Source organism: Cygnus olor, chromosome 29 (assembly GCF_009769625.2).
Source record: "Cygnus olor isolate bCygOlo1 chromosome 29, bCygOlo1.pri.v2, whole genome shotgun sequence".
NCBI lineage: Eukaryota > Metazoa > Chordata > Aves > Anseriformes > Anatidae > Cygnus > Cygnus olor.
In genome coordinates this window covers 794,823-820,554 of record NC_049197.1, presented here as the reverse complement: position 1 = coordinate 820,554, position 25,732 = coordinate 794,823, and the positions used below count along the sequence as shown (strand labels likewise).

Sequence of the window (25,732 nt, the reverse complement as noted above, 5' to 3'; positions counted from 1 at the left end):
CCCAGCCTCTCAGAGCCCACCCCATGTCCCCCGGGGGCCACCTCCTCGCATCTATGTGTGTATTTAGGGGACGGGGTGGGGTGGGGTGGGGGGGACGACGGGGAGTTCCCAGGCGGGCCCCGGGCCTTTGGCCACGCTCCCTCAGCGGCAGCCGAGGGGCCGGCGCCCAGCGCGCAGCGCGGGGGGGCCGCGCCGGCAGCGCACAAGATGGCGACAACCGCAGTTCCTCCTGCAGCTCCCCCACCTCCGCAGTCCAGCAACGCCTTGCGGGAGACTCGCTAGCGCAGCGGCCACAGTAAGTCACAGCCCCCCCCCTCCCCTGGCCCGAATGGGGGGGGGGGGGGGGTCGAAAGCCTTGGGGTATTTATTTTTTAATTCTTGTAATTTTTATTTTTGAAATGAAGAAGCGGTCGCCCCGCGCTCTTTCCACCTGCCACCTCTCTCTCTCGCTCCCCCCCTCACACACACACGCGCAGCCCGGGCGGGGGTTTTGCCGCAGAGCGATTTTCGCGCAGCTCCTTGCCCGCTTCTGGAGCGGTTTCTCCTGCGCTCGGGAGGTGCAGAGGTAGCCCCCCGAACCCCCCAAACCCTCCCCTCATCCCTTATCCCCTTCCCCTAAATCCGCCTCTCCTGCCGGCCGCCCCGAAGGGATGCTCCGGGAGCTTCGCCCCTTGGTGCTGCAGCGAAGGGGGGTCCGAGGGTGCCCCGCTTTCCCCCCCCCCTCCCGCCCCGGCTCGCCCCCGGCTGCTCTGTGGGGTCGGGATTTCGGCAGCCCCTTCCCCAGGCTGCTGCTGGGAGAGGGGGCGACCTCCCTTACACCCCCCGGACCCCCAGCCCCATCCACCCCACAGCCCGGGGACGGGGCCCTTCTCCCCGGCCCTTAATTCTGGGCTCTCTGCTCTTTGTCTGCATTGTGGGGAGGGAGAGCTGAGGGCTAATTGGAGTTCTCCTCGCTCCCTGCCCCCCTCAGCCCTAGCTGCAGAGCTGGGCCAGCCCTCCTCCACCCTGCCTTCCTCCTGCTGCTCAGCATCCTCGCAGTCCTGCTGCCAGGGCGAGAAGTTGGAGGATGGAGTTTGTGGGGAGATGCGTGGGGCGGCTGCGAGGTCCTAACCTGACCCAGATGGCGGCCAGCAGCACGGTTTGTGCGCTTGCTTCCTTCCACCGCTCGGATTTTGGGGAACGGAGATGGCAGGCTTAATTTTTCCATCCCGGGGAGACGGGAATTGCATGTTAACAAGCTTTTCCTATTTAAAAATCTGGGTGTCTTCATCCTTTCCCCCATTTTCTGGTGCAAATCCTGCCCAAGTTGGTGGTGGTGGTGGGGGATGGCTGCTCAGCGGCAGCTGCGGCTGATGCGAGGTGAAGCCTAAAAGTCCACCGGGAAGGGAAGCGCGTGCGAGGGGCCGTGCGCGCTGTGAAGGCAATGGAGCTGACTTCTGGAGAGAGGGAGGTCGGCCGCAGGTGTGGTGGGTTTACCCGCGTGCGCCGTGTTGCGGGCGACCGGCGTGAGATCGCGCAGGAGTTGGACAGGTGGGGTGGCTTGGTGGGGTGCCGGTTGTCGGTGTGTAGCCTGGGCCTTGGAACACCGCAGCATTCCGCCCCCGACGGGAACCCATGACCCGTATGTCCTCATTTCACACCGGGAAGGATGCGATGAGGAGGAGCGAGGGTGTTCCGGGAGCCCCCTTCCAGTAGTATCTTTAGAGGCAAGAAGGGAGGAAGCATTACATCAATTGTTTTCTCGGTGGTGGTGGCCGGCAGCCTGTTCCAGCACCACTTTGGAGGGAGGGGGGCTGGAAATATTCTTGCCTGGGAGTGCTTATTTTTCTGTGCCACGTGACGGCCGGTCTTCCGAAAAGAGCTCGAGCTCCAGGAGAGGTGCCGCGCAGGGAACGCGCCCGCGGGCGGCCGTCTCGTGGCGCTGCCTGTCGCCGGAGCAGCCTTCGCTTGTAGCAGCGTGCCGTAACGCCGTGACCCGCGCAAGCAATCGCGAGGCCTCTCGGAGCTCAGCTTGTCCCCGCTTCCATCGGCTGTGCCTGTGGGAAGCCTGCTTCCTTAGCTTCCGCGGTGGTTAAGTGAAATGCTTAACGACATGACCGAAGGGCTTTCGGAGCTTTGTTCACGTGTTTCAGTGCTTCCACAGTGTCATTCATGCTGGGTGCAAGGGCCTGCACCTATTACAAATAATTTAAGCAGTTATATAAGCTCCTACGTACGGCTTCTATCCAGATCACAGTACAGATACTGTAATTCCGTCCTACTCGGTGGAACAAGTGTAGTTATGTGAATATTTTGTGCACAGAGTTGGAAAGGTAGGGTTATAATAAACAGCAGAAAAGCGAGCGATTGTGTGTTGCAAGAAATTGAGAGTGGATGCATGTTCTCTCGTTTTCAGTTAAAGGAGGTGAAATTAAATAGAAACAAGCCAGTGCTGAATGAAAATAAAGTAGCTCAAATACGTAAAACATGATATCATCTTCCCCCTTTTTGTTATGTCTGCATTCACTCTGTGTTTGCTGGGTTTGGTCAGCATGCTTTTTCATTAAGATGGACAGCTTTGGCCTTACATCTCAGTTGATAGTTAGTATTTTTCAATGACTCCAGGAGCAGTGGGCACCAGAGGCCGTCTGTGACTCCGGGGGCATGCAGTGTTCGTGTGGTCACAGGGTTTCCATTCACCATTGATTGCCTTCCTCCTGAAGCAGCTGCAGCTGTCGTTGTAATAAACAAATACACAGGGATCGATAACCCGTCATTGTGTTCAAAGAAAGGGTTTGGATTAAAGATGATGTGGTGAAATAACGAGAGAAAAGCGTTAACGCTGGGAACAAGAATGGGCAAAATACTTTCAGAAACCACTTTGAGGAGGGTGCGTGGGATGGTCGCCTTGCGACTGGTCTGCATCCTGCATGGTTCGCGAGTAACCGAGGGACCTGTTGTGGCTCAGAGAAAGGCACCAGTGCTGCGGGTAAAAGAGTAACCAGCAGGGACTGGGCTGCAGCAAACCCATGAAGTTGCTCTTTTCTGGGAACGACCATTTCAAAATGCCTAATCTGGCTAGCAAAGACCTGAAAGCCCCCTTCCACATTGCTCATGTGCCAGCAGAATGGGATGAGGAGATTATAAAGAAAATATTCTCAGCAGTAAATTCCAGGAGGATTTTTCTTTACTTTAAAAAAAACAAAACAAAACTTTTTTATTGTTAAAAGCATTTAAATGCATTGTGAACTTTACAAGTAGCGGTCTTAAAGATGCATAAATAAAACCTGGAATTGATTCACTGCTAGTAGTGAGCAGAAAATCTTGAAAATTACTAAAAAGCCATCTCCTTTCTCTCTTTCTCTTTCCATATGCCTACACTGTTTTTGTTTTGTTTTGTGTTTTACCGGAACTCCATACATGAATTGTAAAACCCAGAGAAACAGATGTACTTGCAGCTCTTCATGTCTGTTTGGGCATGCTTTGAAACCCTTCAGCTGGGGGAAGAAGTGGTGCCTGCTTGGGATCAGGAGCTCCTACAGCTTGTTGAGGCAAACTCAGCAATATCTAGTTCTCTTTGGCCATTAAGGTGATATTTCTGATATTTCTGGCATTGGGTTTTGAGGAAGGATGCTTGAAAAACAGAGCAGTTGAAGCTCATCGCAAATAGCTCACACATCTGTCCCCAGTGCTTCACCTTACCTGATTTTCTTCTTGTGGCTAAAGACACGGCCGGGCATAAACTGAATTATTTCTGTAGGTAATGGTGCACAGGAATATTGTTATTCTAAAGACAAGAGTAATACAACTTGTCCCGATCTCTGGGCATGCTGGATTCCCAATAGCTGGGAGGAAATCTGAGAGGTGACAGTGCTCAACGTCATTACAAGGCAGACAGCTTCTGAGCAGCCAAACTCCTGCTGGAGGAGCCCGACTTCCTAGCTATTAAGTTGCGAAGCCAGACACCAGATCCTCGGGCCATTTGCGGATTTACTCAGCCTTCCACAACACCACAGAAATCATCCAGCCTGTGCTGTGTCAGAGCAGAGAACTAGGCGGCCGTTTGTTTTTTCTCCTTCCTTTCATATTTGCCCATATTTGTGCTATTTGGCATCGTAGCAGTTGGGCGCTCCACAACCTTAAATGAGTTCCTCCGAAATTATCGTGAAGAACAACAGTCACTGCTGTTTTAAGGGCCACTGAACGAATTGAATGAGGGATTAAATTTTGGTCTTCTGAGCGGGCAAGCTAGTGCCTTGACAATTATACAGTAAATATTTTGAACAGGTCCTGGCTGAGCTCCTGGGCTGTAGAAGGGGGATGTTGAAGGGCTGTACCTGAGCTGGCTGAGTCTGGCTGAAACTCCAGGTTCCCCTGGGAGACCGGTGATAAATGCAAGTCCACCGTGAGTAATGGCTAACACCAGGCACTGGAGATCTGGGTTCACCTGTTTCCAGGTCTTACAACTTACTGGTGACATTAAAGAACTGATACTGCTCCTGATAGGGATTAAGAAAGCCTCTGGTACTGCATCTTTTGTTTCTTAGGTTTTTATTAAAGCGTATTTAGGTGCTAGGTTGTTTTCATACAATTTTCTGTTGCTTTCGGGTGCTGCTGTGCTTCTCCCTCCTCCCTGTTTCTGTTCATTTTTGACCTTTAAGTGTGTGTGTTCAGCTTCGGTTCTGCCCCTGCTGTTTCAGAGCCACTTTCTTGCCCTGTCTGGAGCCTGCCCTGAGCTTAGAAATGACTGCATGGGGATTTTCTGCAGCATTTTACAGAGGCTGGGGAAAATGACCGGCAGCAAAGTAATAAATACTGCTTGATCGTGAAAATAAGCCTTTTTCCTTCCACCTTACAGCATCGAGCATCACATGACGGCCTTTCCAAGGGTTCCTCCTGCATCTCAGCTGCTCGTGTTGCCGTAGCTTCATTGATAAAATTGCCCGCTTCGAGGCTCTCAGAATTTGCTGCAGATGGCAAAGAGCTGCGAGTTCTTTGGAAGGCCCTTCCCAGCCAGGGGTTTTCTCACATGTAGGTGTTTTGGTTTGGTGGTTTTTGGGGTCTCGTGCAGGAGAATTTCAGGGGGTTGCTCATCCACATTGTATTTTCCTTTCTGCCCCAACCCTGCCTTTTTAAATCAAATCCACGTGCGTCTATGTGGGTTACATAAAAGGATATATGCATCTATAGGATATGTATGGATGAAAGGATACATAAAAGGACTCACACAAAAGGGCTCTCTCTCAAAGGGACTTAAACAATACTGTGACTGACTGAGTCTTGCAAATTAATAACTGAAGAAATGTATTAAAGCAAAGATACTGCCTCAAAAGTGTTTTTTAATTTATTTTGACAATCAGCTTGCATAATTTATCAGAATATTTCCTAATGTGCTGGTAAATGGACTGTTGGGAACATTTGTAAAAAATGATTGTCTTAGTAACCAGGCACCTCAGTACGGCGTTTTTTGCTGGTGTAAAACCTTTGCTTTCTGGAGCCCGTGCTCGTGTGGTTTGGACTCTGTGAGTGCTGTGCACTGAGCGCCGGGTGCTCAGGACAAATCTCTGCCATCCCGGTGCCACGGGGAGCTGCGCCGCTTCTCTGGTCGCAGTTTTCCAAATGTTTCTCCCTTCGGACGCTGAAGAATCGAACCTGGGAAGCGTGCCTTTTGCCAAAACAAACCCTAGCATTTATTCTAACCGGTTTCCACACACCCCAGCAAGGCTCTCCTCATTTGTAAAGTAAAATTTACAAGGCTGGGGTAGTCTGCAGGACCTCGCCATGCAGAACAGCCTAGGCTGAGCTCCAGCAGGACCAGGCGTGCCGTTGTGGAAGCGTTTGGTGTCTTTAGCGAGGAGTACGAGCCCCACGACGCTCCCGATGCAGCCCAGGTACATGGGAGATGAAGGCGACTCCCTTGGAGGTGTAACGCTGGCTGCTGAGACATTTTGGGACATATCTGATTTCTGGGGACAGCATTTAAGAAGGCAGCTGTGTATACAGCCCATTGTTAGCAGGACTGGGGCCTGGGAGAGTCCCAGTGCTTTTATGATCAGTTTCCAGTTCTACCATTGATTTCTGGTTGGCCTTAGACAAATTATTTTTCCTTTCTACGTCTGTCTCTCCGTATAGAAGCTTCTTACTTAAATCCTGAGATCTTCAGGATGAAGATAATGTAATACTTGTTCATTGGATGAATGTGTGGATATGGACTGATGGTCTTGAAATATTAGTTTTATTTTAAAAAATCGAGGAATATAGGTAATGCTTGGTGTTTTTCAAATACGGTGGAGTAACTGATTGAGATGAACAAAATGGGAAAGGAACAAAAACCAGATCGTTCTTTGGGTGTGCCCGTACAGAAATGAAGTTTCACTGGGAGAGGCAGATTGGAACCCGAGTTCCCCCCAGCAGGGGATGTACTGAGCCCCTCTTCTACGGGGCTGCTTTGGGGAGGATTTCTTGGTTGTTCTTTAGCAGATGTTCACACACGCAACTCATTCTGTTCTTATGATGAACACCAAAACCCCTCCCTTGGTGAGTGCAGCTGGACGCTTAAAATATTTTTGGGTCCTCACAAAAATTTTTGTTGTTACTGAGGTTTTCTTTTCTTCCTGTTGAGGAAAACCTTGGAAGTGGGAATCTTTGATACTCTCACTGTTTTTACTCCGTTAATCACTGGATTGTTCCACACATCCACCTTTAGCCCCTTCTCCTTTCTGGCAGAAAGGGATGCTGATGCATTCGTTGCCTGGCTCCGTACGACCTGCTTTGAGCATATGACAGCGAGCCTGGAAAACCCGGTGGGAACTTGGACCTAGAGGCATTCCGACCTCTTCGTCTGGGTGGCTGTTGTAAAAATGCAGCTCTGAAATATCCTGGGAAGTTATGTCTGGGAATGCTGAGTAAAGGAAAAGATTAGAAGTTGGCTGGGGGAGCTGCAAAGCACGACTAGTCATCGTAAGAATAGAAGTGTTCTGCTATCAAAGCTATAAAAATGGCCATTTGGGTCTGATTTAAGGGATTAAATAAGCATTCCATTCCCATCCTTTCAGTTTGCATCCTAATTTTGTTCATTCTCTTAATGTAGGATAATTTAGTGGGAAAACAAACAAAGTCAGGACAGGCAGGAACTTCCCAAGAAAAGAGAACTCCAGATCACTATAATGTTGTGATACCAAGAAATTAACAGCTCTGCAAGTAAATACCAAACGATAAAACAAAAACTATGAGAACAAAAAGCACGAGGGGAACTTGTAGCCGGGTTTATTGGCATAAAATCGGAGAGTCTCGCAATTTATCAATGGACAGAACCTTTAGAAAGCCTTCCAAGGCAGAGGAATCTTTACAGTAGGCCTCTGAGAATCAGAGAGTTGAGTTGTTTTGGCCAAGATGTGATGCCACACCAGAACCAAGGACGCTTCGGGATTTGCCCTGCAGGGGAGAGAATTTGCTATGTCAAATAGTGAGGCTTGCAGAGAAAAGACCGGCTTATTTGTCGTCTGCAGTGTGGCTTACAGGGAGTCCACCGTCATATGCAGTTGGGTGCTAGATTTGAGTTTTGCTTGGTTTTGTGTGTGCATGTTTTATTTTTTTATTTCGCATGGCCACTTGGCAGAATAGTTGGTTGCTTCCAGTTGCCGGTTGTGTAATCGGGCATGCAAATCAGGCATTCATGTGTGCCTTCATTTTTTTCCTCTTTTTTATGCTTCTGTGTCCCTGAGCTACTTTGGTTTCTAAATTCAGGCCTTACATATTTATCTGTGCCATTCAATTAGACCACATCCCCAATGCTGCTATATAGTTTCACAGTATGTGGGAAATTTGGTAATTAAATGCATGCAAATGCTGCAAGAATAGAATAAATTAATTTTTCCTTAATATCAGCAAGCTATTTTGTGATGTTTCTAGAGATATTGCAACCAAGATGCTGCCATTTATTTCTTTCTCCTTCTTGCCATATTTTTCAAGTCTGTTGCTATTATTCTGGAAATACCTGGTCGAGTTTATACGAAAAGAGTCCCAACCCCGGCTATGCTGGGTAGTTACATAAGGAGGAAGACCTATACTTAATTTTTTTGGATCTGCAAATAAAACCTGAGCTGGAAACAATGCTTGATTAAGCTTTACGTGTGTGGAGCAGCTTTAGATTTGCATGAACTCAGAGCAAATGTGCGAACGGCACTGTCATGGGTAGAGGAATGGGCTGTAGTCACTTGGAGGGATACTTTGTTCCAGTAGCTCTAGGTTCTGGAAATCCCCGAGGTACTTTATTTAAAGGTTGAGTGGGATCTCCAGGTATTTTTAAAAACTCTCCTGTTTGTATGCTGGGTTTATGCGGGAGTTCCGCTGATCTTCAGAGCAAGCTGTGATGCTCAGTTTTGGAGTGAGCCCATTGCCAAGGCTGGGCAAGAGCGCGCCAGCCCCAGCCTGTCCCTAGGGTGGGAGCATGTCCCGGGGGGCTGCTGCCTCTGCGTTCCCTGAGCCCTTCCACCTGATAACAGTATGGCCCTCGAAGTGAAGGACCACGGAGGCCGTTGGTGGCTAATTTCGTGCTGAAATAGCTGAATTGTAAAGCTCAGGGCTATAGCACAGGTTTCAGAGAATTTTTAAACCACGGTAACGTCATGTAGGGCAGGAAGGAGCGCTCGTGTCCCAGGAGCTCAGCATGTTCAGTGCCTGTTGGCAAACCCTAAAATTCAACAAATTCAACCCAAGTTGTTCCTCTTTGGCATTAGGAGCCAGGGTGCCACGAGGAGTGCTCTGCTAAATGCCTCTGCAGCAGGGTGAGGAGCATGCTGGCACCCGGCCCCTTTTAGATGTGGCTGAGCACCTCATCCTGACCCCGGGAACAGAGCTGGCTTGGAAATTTTCTCTAAAAATCGGTTTGCTAGAGAACAATGCCTAGTAAATACACATATATATACTTTTTCCAGGAATATACTGTTTTTAACTAAAGTTGCTTTTCAGAAAAGATTCCGTGCTCTAGTTTGTGGTTGGGAGGCTCCCCAGCTGGGATGGGTTTGGGTGCCATGGTTGGAGATGGGCTCTGGGTGCCGTGGTTGGAGATCGCTGTTGTTGGATGCTTGTGCAGGGGCCAAAATGCGCAGTGCTGGCCTCTCTCTGCGGGGACCTGAAGGCCTGGTTGTTTTTAGGTCTTCGGTGAAATGTGCTGGTCCGCCTGTTTTTCCCGTGACTGACTCTTTGTTCTGCCTGTGCTGTTTGCTCCCCTGCAGAGCTGACCTGTCCGGGCTGCAACATCACTAAAGAAGCTGCTGCAGGATGAAAAGATGGCAGCACGGCTGCTCGCACCACCAGGCCCCGATAGTTTTAAACCTTTCACTCCAGAGTCTCTGGCTAACATTGAGAAACGCATTGCAGAAGAAAAAAAGAAGAAGCGTCCAAAGCAAGACAGCAGCCACCGGGATGACGATGAAGACAGCAAACCAAAACCAAACAGTGACCTTGAGGCAGGGAAGAATTTGCCTTTCATCTACGGGGACATCCCTAAAGGCCTGGTTGCTGTACCACTGGAGGACTTTGACCCTTATTATATGACCCAGAAAGTGAGTCTGCAAGGAAGAAGTCACTAAACCACCTTTTGCGTGGGAGGTTGCAGGTTTGGGTATGGTTTAAATAGAAGACAAAGAATGGAGTCTTTGGATGGGGCGTTGTTGTTGTTGTTGCCTGTTCTTTTCTTGAAGTTTTACGGTATTTTCCTTGTGCTTCATGCACCTTTTGAACAATTATCCAGCTAAGCTAGAGATGATACGATCAGTCTTTTAAGCATCTGCTTGGATAGAGACAGCAGAACAAGGTCTGGAAACTAAAAATAGCAAAGTTGTGCTAATGTGCCAATTTTAACCATGACGGCAATAAGAAGAATTTAACTGTGGGGTAACGGTAACGGTTTTAAGTGTGTATTTCATTACTTGTATGGAATTCATTTTGAAGTTGATCAGAATGAAACTGTGGTATTTAGAATTGTGACCAAAAAAAAGAAGTGAGAAATTATTTCAATTGCTTTCATCCTCAGAATTTTTTATTTAAAAAAAAAATTTGTCTGTGAAATTAAGGTGATGTGGCAGGAGACATTTATTGGTGCTGAAATGTGTTAAGAAATGAAGTGGTATCTTGAGGGAAGTGGTGAGTAAGCAAACTGCTGGGTATGGAGGGGGGAATCTACTGGTGAAATCAGGAAGAGCGTGATCACGAATTTTCTTTGAAGGCTAGACACTTAAAAACCGAGGCTCTTTTCTGCTGTTTAATTTCATTGCTTTCTTTGATAGAAATGTAATTTGAATAAGCTGAGATAATTACCAGAAAGATATATCTGGGGCGTAGCTGCATTTGAGAAGCTCGAGCTTTGTATATGCGATGACAGTATATGTGACAACTTTGATGTGACCATCAAAACTTGGATAAAGTGGCTGTCAGGTAAAATCAGTAAGTTGTCATGGGTAACAAAATATGTCAGGATTTGTGCCGGGGCAGACATTTCTTGCCATGTTCAAAAGTGATTCCGGGACTTGCAGTGCAACGTTTTTATGAAGTCAACTGATGCTAAAGTTAAGGAGGATTAACTGAGGATTGTTCTCGGCATTCCCACTAGTGAATTTAATGCTTATTTACGTCGGCAGCAGTGCTGGGAGTACAGGTGGTGGCTCAGAGCAGGGCTTCGAAATACGGTGTGTGCTGAAAACCAGTCAGCTCGGTGCTTAGGTGGCTGGTTTACTGAAGGACGTGTATTGACAACTGCTGTTGTTGGTAAGAAAGAAGCTTATGTTATCCCTCGGAAATATTTTCTCTTTATTAAACAAATCTGTTGTTGCCTGGTTTTGGTGTGGGCAGGCTGTGAGACAGAGGCACAGAGCGTCAGAGCGGTTCCCAGGATCGCTCTGGCTTTGGCTTGGCCACTTGCACCCGACCAAAGTAGGCATTAGGAAAAGTCACTGCAAATCCAGAGAGGATGTTTTGCACCTTGTTCGTGTAGGAAAACAGACTGTGTTGGAGGATCAGGCCGTGTTCCTTCTAGCTAAAGTAGCCAGGCAGTGCTGGAAGGGCAGCAGGTCCCCACGTCGCGGGGCAGACTTCTTGCTTGTTTCACCAGGAGAGAAGGTAGCCCTCACCCTTTCTCAGCCTTCAGATTTGCCTCCAAACACAATGCTATTGAGAAATCTTCCCTTCTGAGAAAAAATAAGCCCCGTTGCCAGCTTTGAAGACATCTGGCGTGTCTCCAGAAGAGAGCCGTACAGTTCTGCACGTCGCCACTCGCGAGGTTTCTGCTCGCGTGGTCTGCGAGCTCTTGGTGGAACTGGAGCAGCCGCAGCTGGAGGGGAAGGTTCTGGAGACTGGAGGCAGGCTCGCACAGCCCTGCCAGCCTCGTACTCACTGTTCTGCGAAAAGAGCCTTGCTCACCCCATAAACACCAGATTAACATTTTTCTTTTGCATCCACTTTGGTATGGCAAGAGCTTAGGTGTGTGCTTCTTCGACTAGTCGGTGACTTCCCACAAAGTTTTTTTAAGGCCATTTAAAAAAGCCCCTTCTCTGAATCATCAGGAATTGCAAATCTGCTTGAATCATGGGAAGTTTTCCAAGCTTTTTTTTTTTCCTCTAGCATTTGCCAGAAGGCTTTGCATCATAGGTCTTTTCTTTTAAAGCTAGATGTACAGCATGCATAGGAACAAATCAGCTGGTTGCTTTTCCTTGCAGTAGGACATGGTGATCTTGGTTTGTCTAAGGAAATTGAAACTGCATTTTAACTGAGAAGCTGAACTTTCCAGTGGCCTGTTAACTGATATTTAAAGGAGAAACAGGACCGTGGTCAAGGAGTCAAAACTCCAGGGTTCAGAGCCCAGCTTTGCGAGCCAGTCTGTTTTGTCCGAGCTGCTTCATTTTCCTCTGCTCAGTTCCTTTGCGTTTCAAAATGGGGGTAATGACTCTTAATAGAATCAGGAAAGTCCATTTGCTCACAGGTAACAGTTTATGGAGCTCAGGTAGCTCCTCTTTGTCTTTATAGAACTACCAGAGAGAAATTTTTCCATGATTCTTTGTTTTGCAAGTAAAAATCACCGTGCAATTCCTGATTTGGAGTACATGGTAGAAGCATTACTTGCCTGTGATATCTGATGCGGACACCTGAAAAATTTCAATTAAAACCCAAATCCTTGCACGTGGACTTCCTTGTTGACGTGTACAAAGGGAATTCAGAGGACACACCTGGGTGAGCATCCTCAGCGATGAAAGCAAACCAGCTGATTGCCTCAAAGTCTAGGCAGGCGGCAAGTCAGAATTTGTAAGCGTATTTTCCTATTGCCCAGTCAGATCAAACACTTCCTGCCCTAGAAAGTTGCTGTTCACTTAATTGCATCATTTTGCTCGTGCTCTTGAGACCTGGTGCTGGGTTTGTCTGAGCCTGTGGCAGGCGCTGAGCAGAATGGGAAGAAACGGGAAGATTCTCCACGTGAACGTGTGCCACAGAGCTGAACATCCTCCAGGGTCTGCTTATGCAAGAGGTAAGGATCATCATCCTCTTCTATTTCCACAGGCTTATTCAAATTTTTTTTAATGTCTTCCCATTTTTTAAGCCTCTCTTTCCTTCTCTTCCAATTACGGCTTGGGCTGTCAGTCCTACTAAACAGCTCCTCGCCTGTTCCTACCCATTGAACGTGACTTTTGCCGGGCTGTGGCTGCTTTCCTCAAGCAGCTGCCACCCATTTCACTTGATCTGAATCTTTCGTGCTCGCTGCAGAACGAGGTGGAGGTTCAAATGCTCCTGTGATTGCTCCATTTAGGAGGCAGTAGAAGGTCCGTGCTTTTTCTGGGAGCAGAGACCACACATAAGCTCAGGCGGGTTGTTTCCAGTGGAGAAATCAGCCCCAAGTTTGTAGAAAAGTCTGCGCCTTGCTGGACATCAGAGGCTGGAGTGGGACTGTCTGAGGTCACCTATAGCTTGCAGATGGGCACCTGAGGATCTTGCTCGTTGTGTATGTGCCAATAGAGTGACTTGCAACTTCGTCAAGTCACATGCATCGTTTGGAAACGGGCCCTCCAGCCCGGAATGTCACCTTGAGGGTGTGGAACTGGGAAAATTACAGGGATGGGAAACGTGGGAGAGGCGTGCTTGTCTCTGGCGTGTGCTTCAAGGAGCCTTCGCTCGGGACTCCTCTACGGCAAGGTTATGGCCCTGCGAGGTCGGGAGTCTGGCGCTGAGCTCCATGCACGTTTCAGTGAAGAAACAGAGGGAAAAAGCAAAAGATTGGGGCCACCTCAAAAGTCAGCCTTCTATTTCCAAAAGCAAAAGCCTTTGCCAGGACTTAGTGTTTAATGGTGGTTTTTCTTCCACTCCATCTCTCCAGCAGGCTCAAAAGGAACAGGCAAAGGAGAAGGAGCGCTTCGTGGGATCAGAGAACGGCTCGGGTTGGAAGGGACCTTAAAGACCATCCAGGTCCAACCCGCTGCCATGGGCAGGGATGCTACCCACCAGGGCCTCGTCCAACCTGGCCTTTTTCTGTTTTGGAGTTCAACCAAGAGATTAAAGCGAGAGCAGAATGTGGCCGATACTTTTTTCCCTCCGTGAGCTTTTCAGGGGCAAAAAATAATTTATTAACAAAGGATAAATTTTCCTCCTTTTTGGAGGGTGGGGGTAGAAAAGTATTTTCTGTATTAGAAAGTACACTTTTTGAGCCAAAAGAGATATGCAAAATATTTTGTGTTGATATATTAAATTCTGTGGATGCTTCTTCAGCTTACGGGGTGCCAGAATCCCCTGTAAATTCCTCTTGAAAATAGCTGTGTTCAAGCAGAGTGCTCGGGGTGTCAGCAGAACGTCTCTGCTCTCTTTTGCTTAGCACTGGCAGTAAGGCAGTCATCATGTTACCACTGTAGGAATGTGCTTCCATATGTTCATGTGCTGTTCATAAAGCTGTTTTCTTCTTAAATCTTCTGCCCACTCCTCCTCACTTTTCAGCCATTACAGAAATGCTTAATGTAAAACCTGCATGAAGCCAGATTAGTTTAAATCTCCATATAACTGGAATTCTCTTTGCCCTCCCTTGATCAATTCTGTCGTGCTCTCCAGCATAGCTTCTTTCATGCGCTGTTTTGCAAATTGATTTAGAAAAAAATCTTGACTTATCTTTTGCAATATTACTTCTTTTATATGAGAAGTATTCAAAGGGTTTTTAAAGCCTAGATTCTCAGACAACATTAAGAAAACTTAAGTGGACAGAGCCTTTTCATGCCTCTGAAACAACAAACTGAGACTTTGAAAGTTCAGCCAGGCTTCATCTCTTACAAGAAGACTGCAGAATGCCTTTTTCCAGGTATCACCTTTCTCTGAGTTTTAAGCTTTGCCTCAGCAGATCTTAAAAGGGCTTAAGGATGTTCTTGGACCCGAACCAGCGAGCATTTTAAGAGCATGCAGCCATTTTGAAATTGAGTTTTAATATGTCAGCAGCAGAAAGAAGAATGAAGATTTTAAATTGCCAAACGCTTTTTGGCTTTTGTGCCCTTCTTTCTATTAAGAAGGCCAAGTGGAGATTTACCCAGGATTTTATAAGATACGCTGGGGAACCATAGCAGTGGGTCTTGGAACCGCGATAATCAGTGAGCAGACTGGAATGTACGGCACTTGTGTTACTGAAAGGCCCGATTCTGACAAACTTTACAGAAAGCAGCAAGTTCAAGAAGCAGCACGGTGCAAGAAGAAAGAGCTGGGAAGAGCGTGGAAGAGGAAACAAAGAATTGCTGTATGCAAGGTCAGGTAATAGCTGATGGACCGAGCTGGCGAGCAGAACGAGGCGTTCATGTGTCGTAGGCTGTTGCCCTCATGGTTGGACCAAGCAGCTTGTGTTACCACCAGGGAGTGCCAAATTTCAGGCTCCATCCTTGGGGAAATGGCTTTCGAAAATGGCTGTTTCCACGCAACCACGGCAGCGTGCCAAGGCTTGCGGCGCCTGCCCCTCGGTGTGGAGCGGTTTACATCCGCTTCGCCCGCTCTGCAAGCCTGGCTTGCTCTTCTAGCACGGGCCTGAAGTCTTTGGGTTGGCTTACATCTGCGGCGCAGCGTGCGTCTGTGTCTGCAGGCGAGGAGAGGTTTTGCTTCTGCCTTGCTGAGCTGAGTCTAGGCAAGTTGGAGCACTCCCACACTGCGATTTCCCCGTGTCGAAATGGGAATGGACCTTAGCCACCTTCCAAAGGAGGATTTCTGCCTTCATCCAGCTCACCTAGTGCTCGCATAATTTTGAGCACAACCATGCTGCAAAATTCCTTGCTTGAAGGACATCAGAGCGCTGAGAGCTGCGCCGGGCTAGGGACACAAGCCTGTGTATGCCCCCGTCGCAGGGAGGAACCTTTTGTGGGCATGAGAGGAGGTTTAAAAAGGAATGGGAGGGGAATCTTGAAAGTTTGTTGTGCTAGGGTCTTAAACCCAGCAGCCCGTGAGCACTCTGTAATCGGCAACTTTGGAAAACTTATGGCCTTTTATAATATTCCTGCATGTCAAGGTAATCTGTTCATTAATTCTTGATGCTGCAATTTAAGAGCTCTCCAAGGCTGTCTTTAAAGTGCTCTTTGTTGGGAGATGCATTAGTGGTTATGCTAACTAATATTTCTCACTCAGCGCTGAACCACAATCTGATTTTGATTTCCTTTTTCAAATAATTTACTGCTCACCGGTCTAATTTAGCCAAACGAGCGAAGACGCCTGGTTTCACTTGCTAGGAGGGAAATGACAAATTTCCGAAGAGTGAAGCCTCCTGGGGAAGCACAGCGACTGCGTTGGCAGAAAGCCCTAGTGGATTCCCCCGTGTTGGACTCTCGGGGCTGTGCCAGGCGGTGGGCTGCTGCTGGGGAGGCAGCTTGCAGCGAGCTCGCTCCGCTCCGCGCCCCCGCGCCCCGCCGCCCGTAATCCCCCGTCTCATCCACCCCGCCGCATCCCGCAGGGAAATGGGGAAAACAGTGCCGGGAGGGAAAAAGACTTGAGATTTTCGGTGCACACAAGTGACTTTTTTTTTTTTCTTCTCCCTTCAAGTTGAGTGGTGGGTGCTAGGAGCGTGCTGGGATCGAGCGACCGGGGTTCTAATTTTGCATTTCCAGATGGCTGCGTGTGATTCTCCCCGTGCTTTGGGAGCCGCACGCTCAGCTCGTGGGGGGAGAAAGCAGCGGGTCTGTATTTTAAGGGTGGTGGAGAGACGAGATCTATCCTGCCACATGTTGACGTGATTCATGCCACGGGCTCCGCGTACAGGAGTGAACCTAAACTCACTAATTAAAGGCAAGGAGAGCGCATGACTGTGACTGGAGTTTGGGCTCCGCGGTGGAATATGTTCCAAAGTGCCAGCGAGTGGGAACGCTGGATACGACGGGTAGCTGCCTCCTCGGGTCTACTGGGGTGGGCCTCAGCCGTTGCCTGTCCTTACGCTTACCTGTCGATCTCTTTTTGCAGGTTGGGTGTCCCCTAAAACCGGGGTCCCGGTGTAGCGGCTAGCAAGGCATGGGACGGAAGCACAGGCAGCCCCAGCGCCGTGCCGTGAGGACGGTGGTGTGCACGGGGTCGAAGGCTGGGTTCAGCTGCTGCTTCTGCCCTTCAGTTTGTGATCCATAGAGGTCCTGGGCCTCGGTTCTTGCCTCTCGGACAGGGCGAGCGCTGCTTCTGCCCCGTGTGATAGAAAAACGCGTGCTCTCACTTGGGAGATTTGGCTTGGGCTCTGTTGTGGCTAGTAAAACGGGTGCTTTGCAGTAGGATTATTCATGGGGTACTGGTAGGTATGTTTTTCCCTAGTGGGAACTTTGCAAAGGAGATTATCATCTAAAAAAGCAGAAAATAGATTTATTTTTTTTTCTTTTTTTACCATGGAAGTTGTTGGGCTTTTCTTTATACTGTTCACGCTTTGATTTTCATGCATTAACTCTCTCTCTCTTTCTTTCTTTTTCTCTCTTTGTTTCTTTCTCTACAGACCTTTGTAGTACTAAACAGAGGGAAAACACTCTTCCGATTTAGTGCCACACCTGCCTTGTACATTTTAAGTCCTTTTAATCTGTTTAGAAGAATAGCTATTAAAATTTTGATACATTCATATCCTTTTTACTGCTGAGTTCTTTTGGTCTTCGTTGGTTGAAAAATCTCTTACCTGTTGTCCTGTTGCTCAATTCAAACTTTATTTATGAATTACAGTTCTGTGCCTGGTGAAGCTGGATTTGTGTTGAATGAAAAAGCATGGCCGTTTAGACATATCCGATCAAGTAAATGTTTAATTTATATTCCTTGCTAATCTGTACCCATCTGTGTCCATTCCTCCATTGCTACGCAGACACTGATAAGTATTGGAAGTATTGAACCATCACCTGCATGTGTTATTAAGAGAGGAGGAAAAAAGCAGTGTGGTGGATGAGCTGGTTGGCCCTGTTTGTTTGTGACTCTAAAACAGATCTTACGGAAGCACATTCATTTGTTGTTTTAGGGACTTCTCAGTGCTAACTTCTTGCGTCTCAAGAAGGAAAAGCTTTTCCATCTTCTAATGCTTCAAACTCGACTTGGGTGCTGAGACTGGGAGTGTGTTTTTTGGCTGGTGTTGCCTCTCGTGGATTTTCCTCCCCTCTGGATGTGCTGGGATGCGGCTGCGAGGTGCAGATCAGTCACGCTGGGACAGATTCTGGCAGGGGATCTGGGGCCTTGTTCTAAGAGCCATTTGAGTCCACTTAAATCATTTTCTGAATTCAAACAGCTTTGGATCTGACCCTGAATTTCACCATTCTGCTAATAATTCAGTAGTTAAAATCCACTTGAACTTCCAGTTTCGAAACTGGGCTGGCCCCACAGTGCTCCTCAAATGGCTTCGTCCGGCACCTTGCACCTGCAAACGTGTCCTGAACACACAGAGGGAGTAGGGAGTTTAGGAGAAGGTACTTCTTGGTCAACATGCTGACCACACGTGAGAAATCTCAGTTTGGGTGTACAAAATTGTGCTGATGAATGATATCAGCGGACATTGAGAAGGTGATGAGCCAGTTTGCCCAAGCTGAATGTTAATATAAAGGGACAAGGAGTAACAGCTCTCTGTATTTACATTTGAGGAGTCAGAGATTTTATTCCTAGCCACTCCTCCTTCCTCTTTCTCTTAACAGAATGGTCTGAAAACCTGTTGCCTTTAAGACCAACAAAAAAAAAAAAAAAAAAAGCCAAACGAAGTGTTTTAAATTTTATCATTTTTGCTCCTGCAAATGACTGGATATGCAACAGTGAGAAAGTGAACTGGGAGACTACAGCAGCTGGCAGGAGGTACAAGGTATGTAAACCTGCCTCTTCCAGCAGGGAATCAGAAACAGCAAATAAAATCCTGTCTCAGAAGTACAAATCGATCCGTGTGGTGTGCACGGAAGGTACGTGTTTCCTTTCTAGTACACCTTGCAAAGATTTGTAAGATTTTCTCCAAACTAAACCCTAGGTGTCTGTGGATTGCAGTGCTGCTTCCCTGCTGGATGTGTTAGCAGAGCACACATTTTGATGATGCTGCGTAGATGGAGTTGTTTGGGAAGGCATTTTTATTAAGCCATGTGATTTTTGAATTGCTAACGCATACTAAAAAATAGGAAATAAAGTGAATGGTGATGTAAAAATACTATTTGTATAGAGTCACCCCTGTTCTTATCTCCCATGACTGCAGGAAGCATCTTGGCTGTTATGTATAGCACACCGTGAACGGACTGGGAGTTGTTGAGTGCTGGTGTAGTGCAGGGGTCTTTAGGGAGCTGTAAGCTGATGTAAAGAGCCACGCTAGTGTGCCTTTGATCCTTGACTTTGTTCTACAGTATTTAGCATGATCATTATGTGCACTATTTTGACCAACTGTGTATTCATGACTTTTAGTAACCCGCCTGAATGGTCGAAGAATGTGGAGTAAGTAATACTTCTTCTATTTTTAAGAATTGTATGGAATGCTGCTTTTCAGAAATCTGCTCTTACTCATATTTAAGCTAGCATGAACTCAAGTCTTTTATATCCACTTTGTTTAGACAAAAGTGCTTGCAATTCATCTGTTTTCATGACTAGCTTTACATTTCTACAAACTTCTCAGTGCGGCTCTCTTTATTCCTTTTAACAGGTATACATTCACTGGTATTTATACATTTGAATCACTTGTGAAAATTATTGCAAGAGGTTTCTGTATAGATGGCTTTACTTTCCTACGTGATCCATGGAACTGGCTAGATTTCAGTGTGATCATGATGGCGTAAGTTGCATTTTCAGATTATTTCAGGTATTTGTGGCATACGGGAGGGGATGAGACCGTAGGAAGAGGGTGGGTGTGTAAGGAAAAAATAAACCAAGGAAAGCTTAAGTGAATCCCCAGAAGATTCCTTTGATTTTTCAATAGAAAGCCTGACACAGAGGCAGATCTAAAACACCACTCTGGATTTAGCAGCAATGCTGCTGCAGAAAAACGCAATTTTCTAAAACCTGTCTTTGTTAAGAAAAGATTTTATAAAAGTGTCTAACATTGTAGATCAGCTCACGTGCCAGAGCACCAGCTGAATCTGTTGAGCATAGGATTAGGAGCCGACCATCTCTAAATTCCAGTCTCTACCACCCCTTCCCTCTGTGGGCTTACATGTTAAAATTTCTTGGGCTGCAGCTTGCAGGTTGAACAATTTCTAATGAAGAAGCGGTGTCAGAAAAGGAGACACTTTATTTTGCTTCCCCGTTCTTTTCTCTTGTGCTGGATCAGCTTACATTGGGCTGAGAACGAGGAGTCCCCGTGGCTGCCTGAGCTCCCAGCTGAACCTGGAGATGCGCACCAGACCTCTGGTGGCAGGGCTTGGTCCTTAGTGCCCTGCCTTGCTGGTCGATCAGTCATAGTACTGCTGCTGAGAACCAGGTGTACGGCACCGGCAATCGCAGTGGCTGGTGGAAGACATTTTTTCCCTTTTATATGCTTTGAAATATTACACGTGTGCACGTTTGGGCTCCCACAGTCAGTGATGGCCAATGAAGACGCAGAGACCATGGACAAAGGCTCAGGAGCTCGGTTTTCAAGGGTTCCAAGCACTTCAATTTGATTAGAATAAAATGCTTTAATCATATAAAATGCCATGGCCCTGCTTTGGCTGCATTGTGCAGCCTAGGTTGCTGATTTTCCTGAGTGTTTGTCCTTTTAGTTGTGCATTTCGGTTACATGCAAAGAGCTGGACGTTGGACACGAAAGGCAAAGAGCCCATAACTCACTGACCTTGTAGTTTCCCTTGTGGACCTGCTGAGCCCAGAGTAAAGGTGCCTTTGTGGGTCAGGCTCCCAGCTCTCTGCACATAGGTTGAATTCGCTGTGAATTGGTTACTTCCTTTCTGAAGCAATTAACAAGTAACAGCATGCTGGCTTTAAAAGGCCCACCACATCGATACAAAATAAATCAGCTAAAACTTGAGCTGATCTAACTATATAATCCCTTTATTTCCACTGAGGTCGCTTTGCTGTAGGAGAGTTTGGCCCTGGAAACATCAAATCAAATTCTTTTTTGTGCCAAGGGCTAGAACAAACCTGTGTTGTTTAAATCCCATTAACAGAGTCCAAGTTTTTTGGAAACTCTTGTGGTGGCCTTCCTGCACCAGGAGGAATTTTGAATATCGTGCATTGCTTTACGTTTTCGTACCCTGCTTCTCGCCAGACAGCACAGGGGAAATATTCTCTTCTACGTTGTGATAAATCGAACTCTGTTAACCTTGCACTAAGCCTCTTACCCTCTGTGTATCTCAGGTTTATCCCTCCGTAAAATGGGGATAATCAGAGCTACCTGTGGCTCACAAACAGGTGGTAAAGCATAACGGATTAAAATGAAGGCTGCTAAGCAAAGCGAAGGGTGGCGATGCTTTATTAAAAACATGAAGGAAAGTGAAGCGAATATACCTGAAACCGTTGAACAGAGGTGATGTCACCAGGACTCCGGGCATGTTGGACAGTTTTACGTTTACCTTCTTCTGTAGGGTTAGCCTTAAATGTTCATGCCCTGCATAGGCAAGAATGCAAGTGTCTAACCATGTACCTGGACAAGTGCGGAGAGACTTAAAAAAAACTGTGTTTTGGCTTTGAAATCTTCTCTCTCTCTCTTTTAAATGCGGATTCTAGAGCATTTGTAAAGTACAAACTGTTTCCTACAAACAGACAGCTATATGAAAAGGAAGGTGACCCCAATGGTGCCATTAACTCTGGTTTAATTCTGCAGGTATATAACAGAGTTTGTAAACCTAGGCAATGTTTCAGCTCTGCGCACTTTCAGGGTTCTGAGAGCTTTGAAAACTATTTCTGTAATTCCAGGTAAGGCGGCCTCCGGTTGGTGTTAGCTGTTGGGTACAGGCCCCTGTGAGTGATGTATTGCTTTGTCTGTAGTTGTTGTTTTTTTTGGTGTGTGTATTGTCATTGTGTTTTTTGTGTGTGACCTCCCTCATTGCAGATATGTCACAGAGTTTGTGGACCTTGGGAATGTCTCAGCATTGAGAACTTTCAGAGTTCTCCGAGCTTTGAAAACTATCTCTGTTATTCCAGGTGAGAACCATTAAGCATTAAAGGCTGGTCTTGCATTTATCTCTCTTCGATATCTCCCTCCTCGTCCTGCATTGCTTATTTCTCAGAAGTGGCACTGGGAAATTTTTGATGGGCTTTGCAGTCTGTATAAACGGAATGGTTTGAAATTAAGGCTTCATTATTGGATGAGCAGTCTGCTGTTCCGTACGTCTTTATCCCTGTGTGCATACGTGGCTGTCCAATCTCTGAAATGAAAGCCAGACCAAAAGTTCAAAACGAGTAAAGAATTGGGTGCTCCCTTCGTCCTCAAGCTGAACAATTCCTCACTGAGCGAGTCATCCCATTAACAGCAGCTGTCCTAGGGTTGGTTTAGGAATAAGTTTGTGAAGCAAGCAAGCGAAACCCGAGCAAGATCAAACCTTTCTGCGTGAGGCTACTCCAGGTACTGGCAGTCAGGTGGGATCTGGGGCAGGTTCTCTTACACGACTGCAGCAAGGGTTGCCGTGCCGTTTTGAGACAGACGAAGCTAACCCGAGCGTTGGCGTTACCAGCTTTTACATTTGTATGTTGTAACAGAACTGGCTGCCGGCTATTCATGCAATCATACATGGCCCAAACCGCTGTCTGAGCTTTCATTGAGCCAGAAGTCCTAATTCAAAGACTTGCCCATTTGACATGCCACCCCCAGGGCTGGGCTTGGCAGGACTGGCACTTACACGGCTCCTTCTGGGCTCGAACCCAGCCCGAGTGTCAGAGGGTGAGCACAGACCCTCCTTCGTTATAAGAGACCACGGAGGCATCATGGACTGAGAGTATGATTAGAAGTGAGAGAGTCCTCAATTCTCGTGTAGGAGGTGCTTGGGGCTTTGTATGTTCTTGTGCAGATGGTTTCTGGGAAGTGTCCCTCATTTTAAAGTCAAGCTTAGGACTCAGTTCTTGCAGGCACTGAAGCACCTGTAATTTCCCAGCTTTTATAGGTGCTTGATCTGTCTCACAGTAGGCACCCTAAACAATCACTTGATAAGTTTTGCTCTTCTGTTTCTATGCATTGTTTCCTAATGCATTAACTGATAAAGGTTCTTTGCTTTCTCAGGATGCATTTTCATATATCTTTGCCAGAAAACAAACTGCAGAATTGTAGGGGCCCATCACTTTTGTCCCCATTCCAGACTGCTAAACCCATCAGATGTCCATGGCTGTTGTGCATGATGCTCTTAAGTGGCACCTGCTTTTCTTGCACCGAATGAGAGAATGCTAGAATAATGTTCTTACCTTCCTTAATGTCTGGCAGTGCACATACAAAGAGCTAAAGGTATTTTGGTAATAGCTGTTAGCAGTGCACTAGATGGATCTGAAGCGTGGCTGCAATTCTAGCAGCCTGCTGCAGGTATTGACTGTCTTGCTCGAAGAAAAGCATCGATGTTAAAATAAGTTTCGTATGTGTTTTGCTTTCATAATCAGAGGAAAGTGAAGATGATGCAACTTTAATGAGCTGGTTACTAAATGTGCAACAGCATGCCTTGTCTTCCTATGGAAAGGAGCAGAACAGTTTTGTATCATTCCCTCCATCCTACTCAAAACTAATGGAATTTTCCTTTTTTTTCAAAAGACAACAAGGGCTGGGGGGACCCGAGCCCTTCTTCTTAGCTCAGTGCAGCCACGCTTTTCACTAAGGGGACGATTTGCTGCACCCAGCTCAGGGGATTCCTGTCTGAGCGTTGGATAAGATGAATTAATCCATGGCTAGAACTGCAAGCAGCAGAACTTTGGTTGTGTGTATGAGTTGGGTGCTGGGATAGGGTTGCCCCAGTTGTGGTTCTGCAGCACGTAGGTAGAGTACAACCACATTCTCTGCTTGCTTTTATGCCTAACGATATGAGGAATGTAAAGTATTTGTGCAATTAACCTTTTGGGTTGTTTAATATGAAATTAGGCTTATCTAGTCCAAGAGGAGAAGTGATTTTTAGAATATACTTAGAAAATCTAAAGGGGTTCCCCTTCTGCTTCAGTGTGTGCGAAGGAATGGGAATTTTAACACTGTGCTGAGCTAATGAGAAAATAATCTGATTGTTATGACGAGTGCTAACTATGTCTTCTGCCAATAATTGGAATCATCCTCAGTGTGTTTTTTAGACAAGATAAAAGTAGGAAATACTACTAGAATATTATGGGACTCCAGATCAAATGTGTGCAGGTGGAGGGTCTGTGTGGCACCCCGCAACCGAAATACCAAAATATCACTTTCACCTTACGGCTTGACAGACCGTATTAACCCATGGGGGTCTAAAGACAGCTTTTTATTGGCACTCACCTTGTTGGCAATTGAATTACCGGTGCCATCGGTCGCCGTGTGGTGTCAGCCCATGCCGCATCCCACGTGGAATCGCGCCCCCCCGGGTTTCGCCGTAGGTGAAGGCGATTGCTTCAGCTGGCAGTTTCGAGGCTGTTTCGTCTTGGGAGTGGCCGGGGAGCTCTCCTGCTGCCGATTTATCCTCTCTGTTCCAAGCCACGATCCCTTTTTGTGCCTGCGGGGGAACGGCACACCAACCAGAGGCACAAATGCCGGTGTGAATGGCTGCATGTGCAGAGCGGAGCGTATCGGAGCGATGGAGATGAGCATGCAAACGAGTGCTGTGATGGTTATTTGTCTGCCAGGCCTAACAGCAAAAAGCCTGCTTCGTGTTTGAGTTGGCCTTTGGCAGTGATCTAAATGTTCTGAAGGAAACGAGATGTTTTTAAAAACTATTTCTCCCTATTAATTCCTTTTTACTTATGTATTTTCGAATCTTTCTGTTCTGATATGGATCAAACCTCTGGTGGTATGGAAGGGTTTCTTGTCTGCGGTTTATTGCAGCGTGCTTGGGTGGTCTTGGACAGAGACGTGGATCTGATCTAGCCCTGTATTCCTGGCTCTGTGGGGTTTTTCCATTTTTTTCCCCTTTATTTTATTATATTTTTTAATTTCCATACTGGGTCCTTTAAGCAGCCAGTTGTTCAGCAGGCTATTTGGGCAGTTTGATGCGATCCAGAGCAGCGTTTCAAGACTGGAATACTTGCTTGAACCTAGAACCACTTGTGTTCTTTGGATCTTTAAATACTCCAGAAAGAAAACTTCCCCAGCAGTGCAATCTTGGCTAATAGCAGCAATACAAACATGAAAACACTGGTAGGTGAGGGCAGGGCAAAGGTACCAGGCCACACGGAGGATGGATGCTTTGGGAATATAAAAATCAGTAAAATTTGGAGTAGATTTGAGTAAGAGAAGTATAAAGCAGAACACACGACAGCTCATTGAAATGCCTTTTCTTACTGTGAATGAAAGGATGGGAGGAACTAATTGTGGACACACAATTTTCGCACAGTTGGGAAAAAATACTGTTGTGGTAGTGCCTGACTTGTGACGGTGTCTCCTGCCAGATCTCCCTGTTCTGGATTTCCAGCAGACTTTGATGGGAGGTGTTCCCCCCCCCCCCCCCTTTTTTATTTTTATGTGAGAACTAATAGCAGAGCTTGAAATAAATATAGGGATTGGTTTCATGAGTATGTGCTGCTGAGTTGAATTCAGGCGTCGGAGAGAATCTTTAGGTTTTAGTAAACGTAGCTCCATCAGGGGGGTAATTGGCCTGTCTCATAGAAATGAGAATTCGGGTATTCTCTAAAGGAGCTGTCTTCAGAATTGTATTTTGACCTCATTTTACTGAATTTGTCTTGCTGAAAATATGGCTTTGCTCTTTGCCTTAAGCGAAGGTGGTGGAAGCCTTTTTACTGTATTTGCTGAAGCCCAAAATGAATTTGTGCAGAGAGGCAGGTAGGTGTACAGTGAAGTGGATGATTATCTGGGAATTGCCAAGGGAAGGGAAAGGAAGGGAGGGGATTGTTTCCAAGCTTTGTATAAAATTCCTGGAAAAGGTTAGTCCTTTAACTCCTTCCTCCAGCATCCTTCGCTACTCAATTACAAGTGCCTGTTGATCCTCCTCGATATTGGAGCGGCCAAGCACAGGGCTGTAGTGTTCCTGCATCCCAAAATCTTGCATGTTTAAATCCCAAAAGGGTTACGCTGCTCAGTAACGTGTCCAGGCTTACAAATGGTTCCCCAGACTGGATGGTTTGGAAAAGCAGCAGGATTGGGTCTTCTCGGCTTACACTTGTGCTCGCTTTTGGTATTGAGCCTTGCCTATGAATGACCCCGAGAGCTTTGGGGGAATTCCAGGAGCCAGCACTGAATGAAATCCTGCCC

General features: G+C 46.9%; 1 protein-coding gene across 7 annotated transcripts in view; it reads left to right on the top strand.

Moving 5' to 3' along the window:
* Positions 1-142: 142 nt before the first annotated feature.
* SCN8A (sodium voltage-gated channel alpha subunit 8) overlaps positions 143-25,732 on the top strand; it is a 55,595-nt gene continuing 30,005 nt past the window's right edge. For 3 of the 7 annotated variants that reach the window (XM_040539634.1, XM_040539641.1, XM_040539640.1), the window contains exons 1-6: positions 143-295; positions 9,216-9,545; positions 16,940-17,058; positions 18,790-18,879; positions 19,085-19,213; positions 21,425-21,516. In XM_040539634.1, coding sequence (XP_040395568.1) covers positions 9,270-9,545; positions 16,940-17,058; positions 18,790-18,879; positions 19,085-19,213; positions 21,425-21,516 — 706 coding nt within the window. In that variant the 5' untranslated portion in view covers positions 143-295; positions 9,216-9,269. Of the gene's footprint in view, positions 296-4,837; positions 5,011-9,215; positions 9,546-16,939; positions 17,059-18,789; positions 18,880-19,084; positions 19,214-21,196; positions 21,289-21,424; positions 21,517-25,732 lie in introns of those variants that run through there. The other 4 variants (XM_040539637.1, XM_040539636.1, XM_040539638.1 and 1 more) reach the window with 4 other exon arrangements.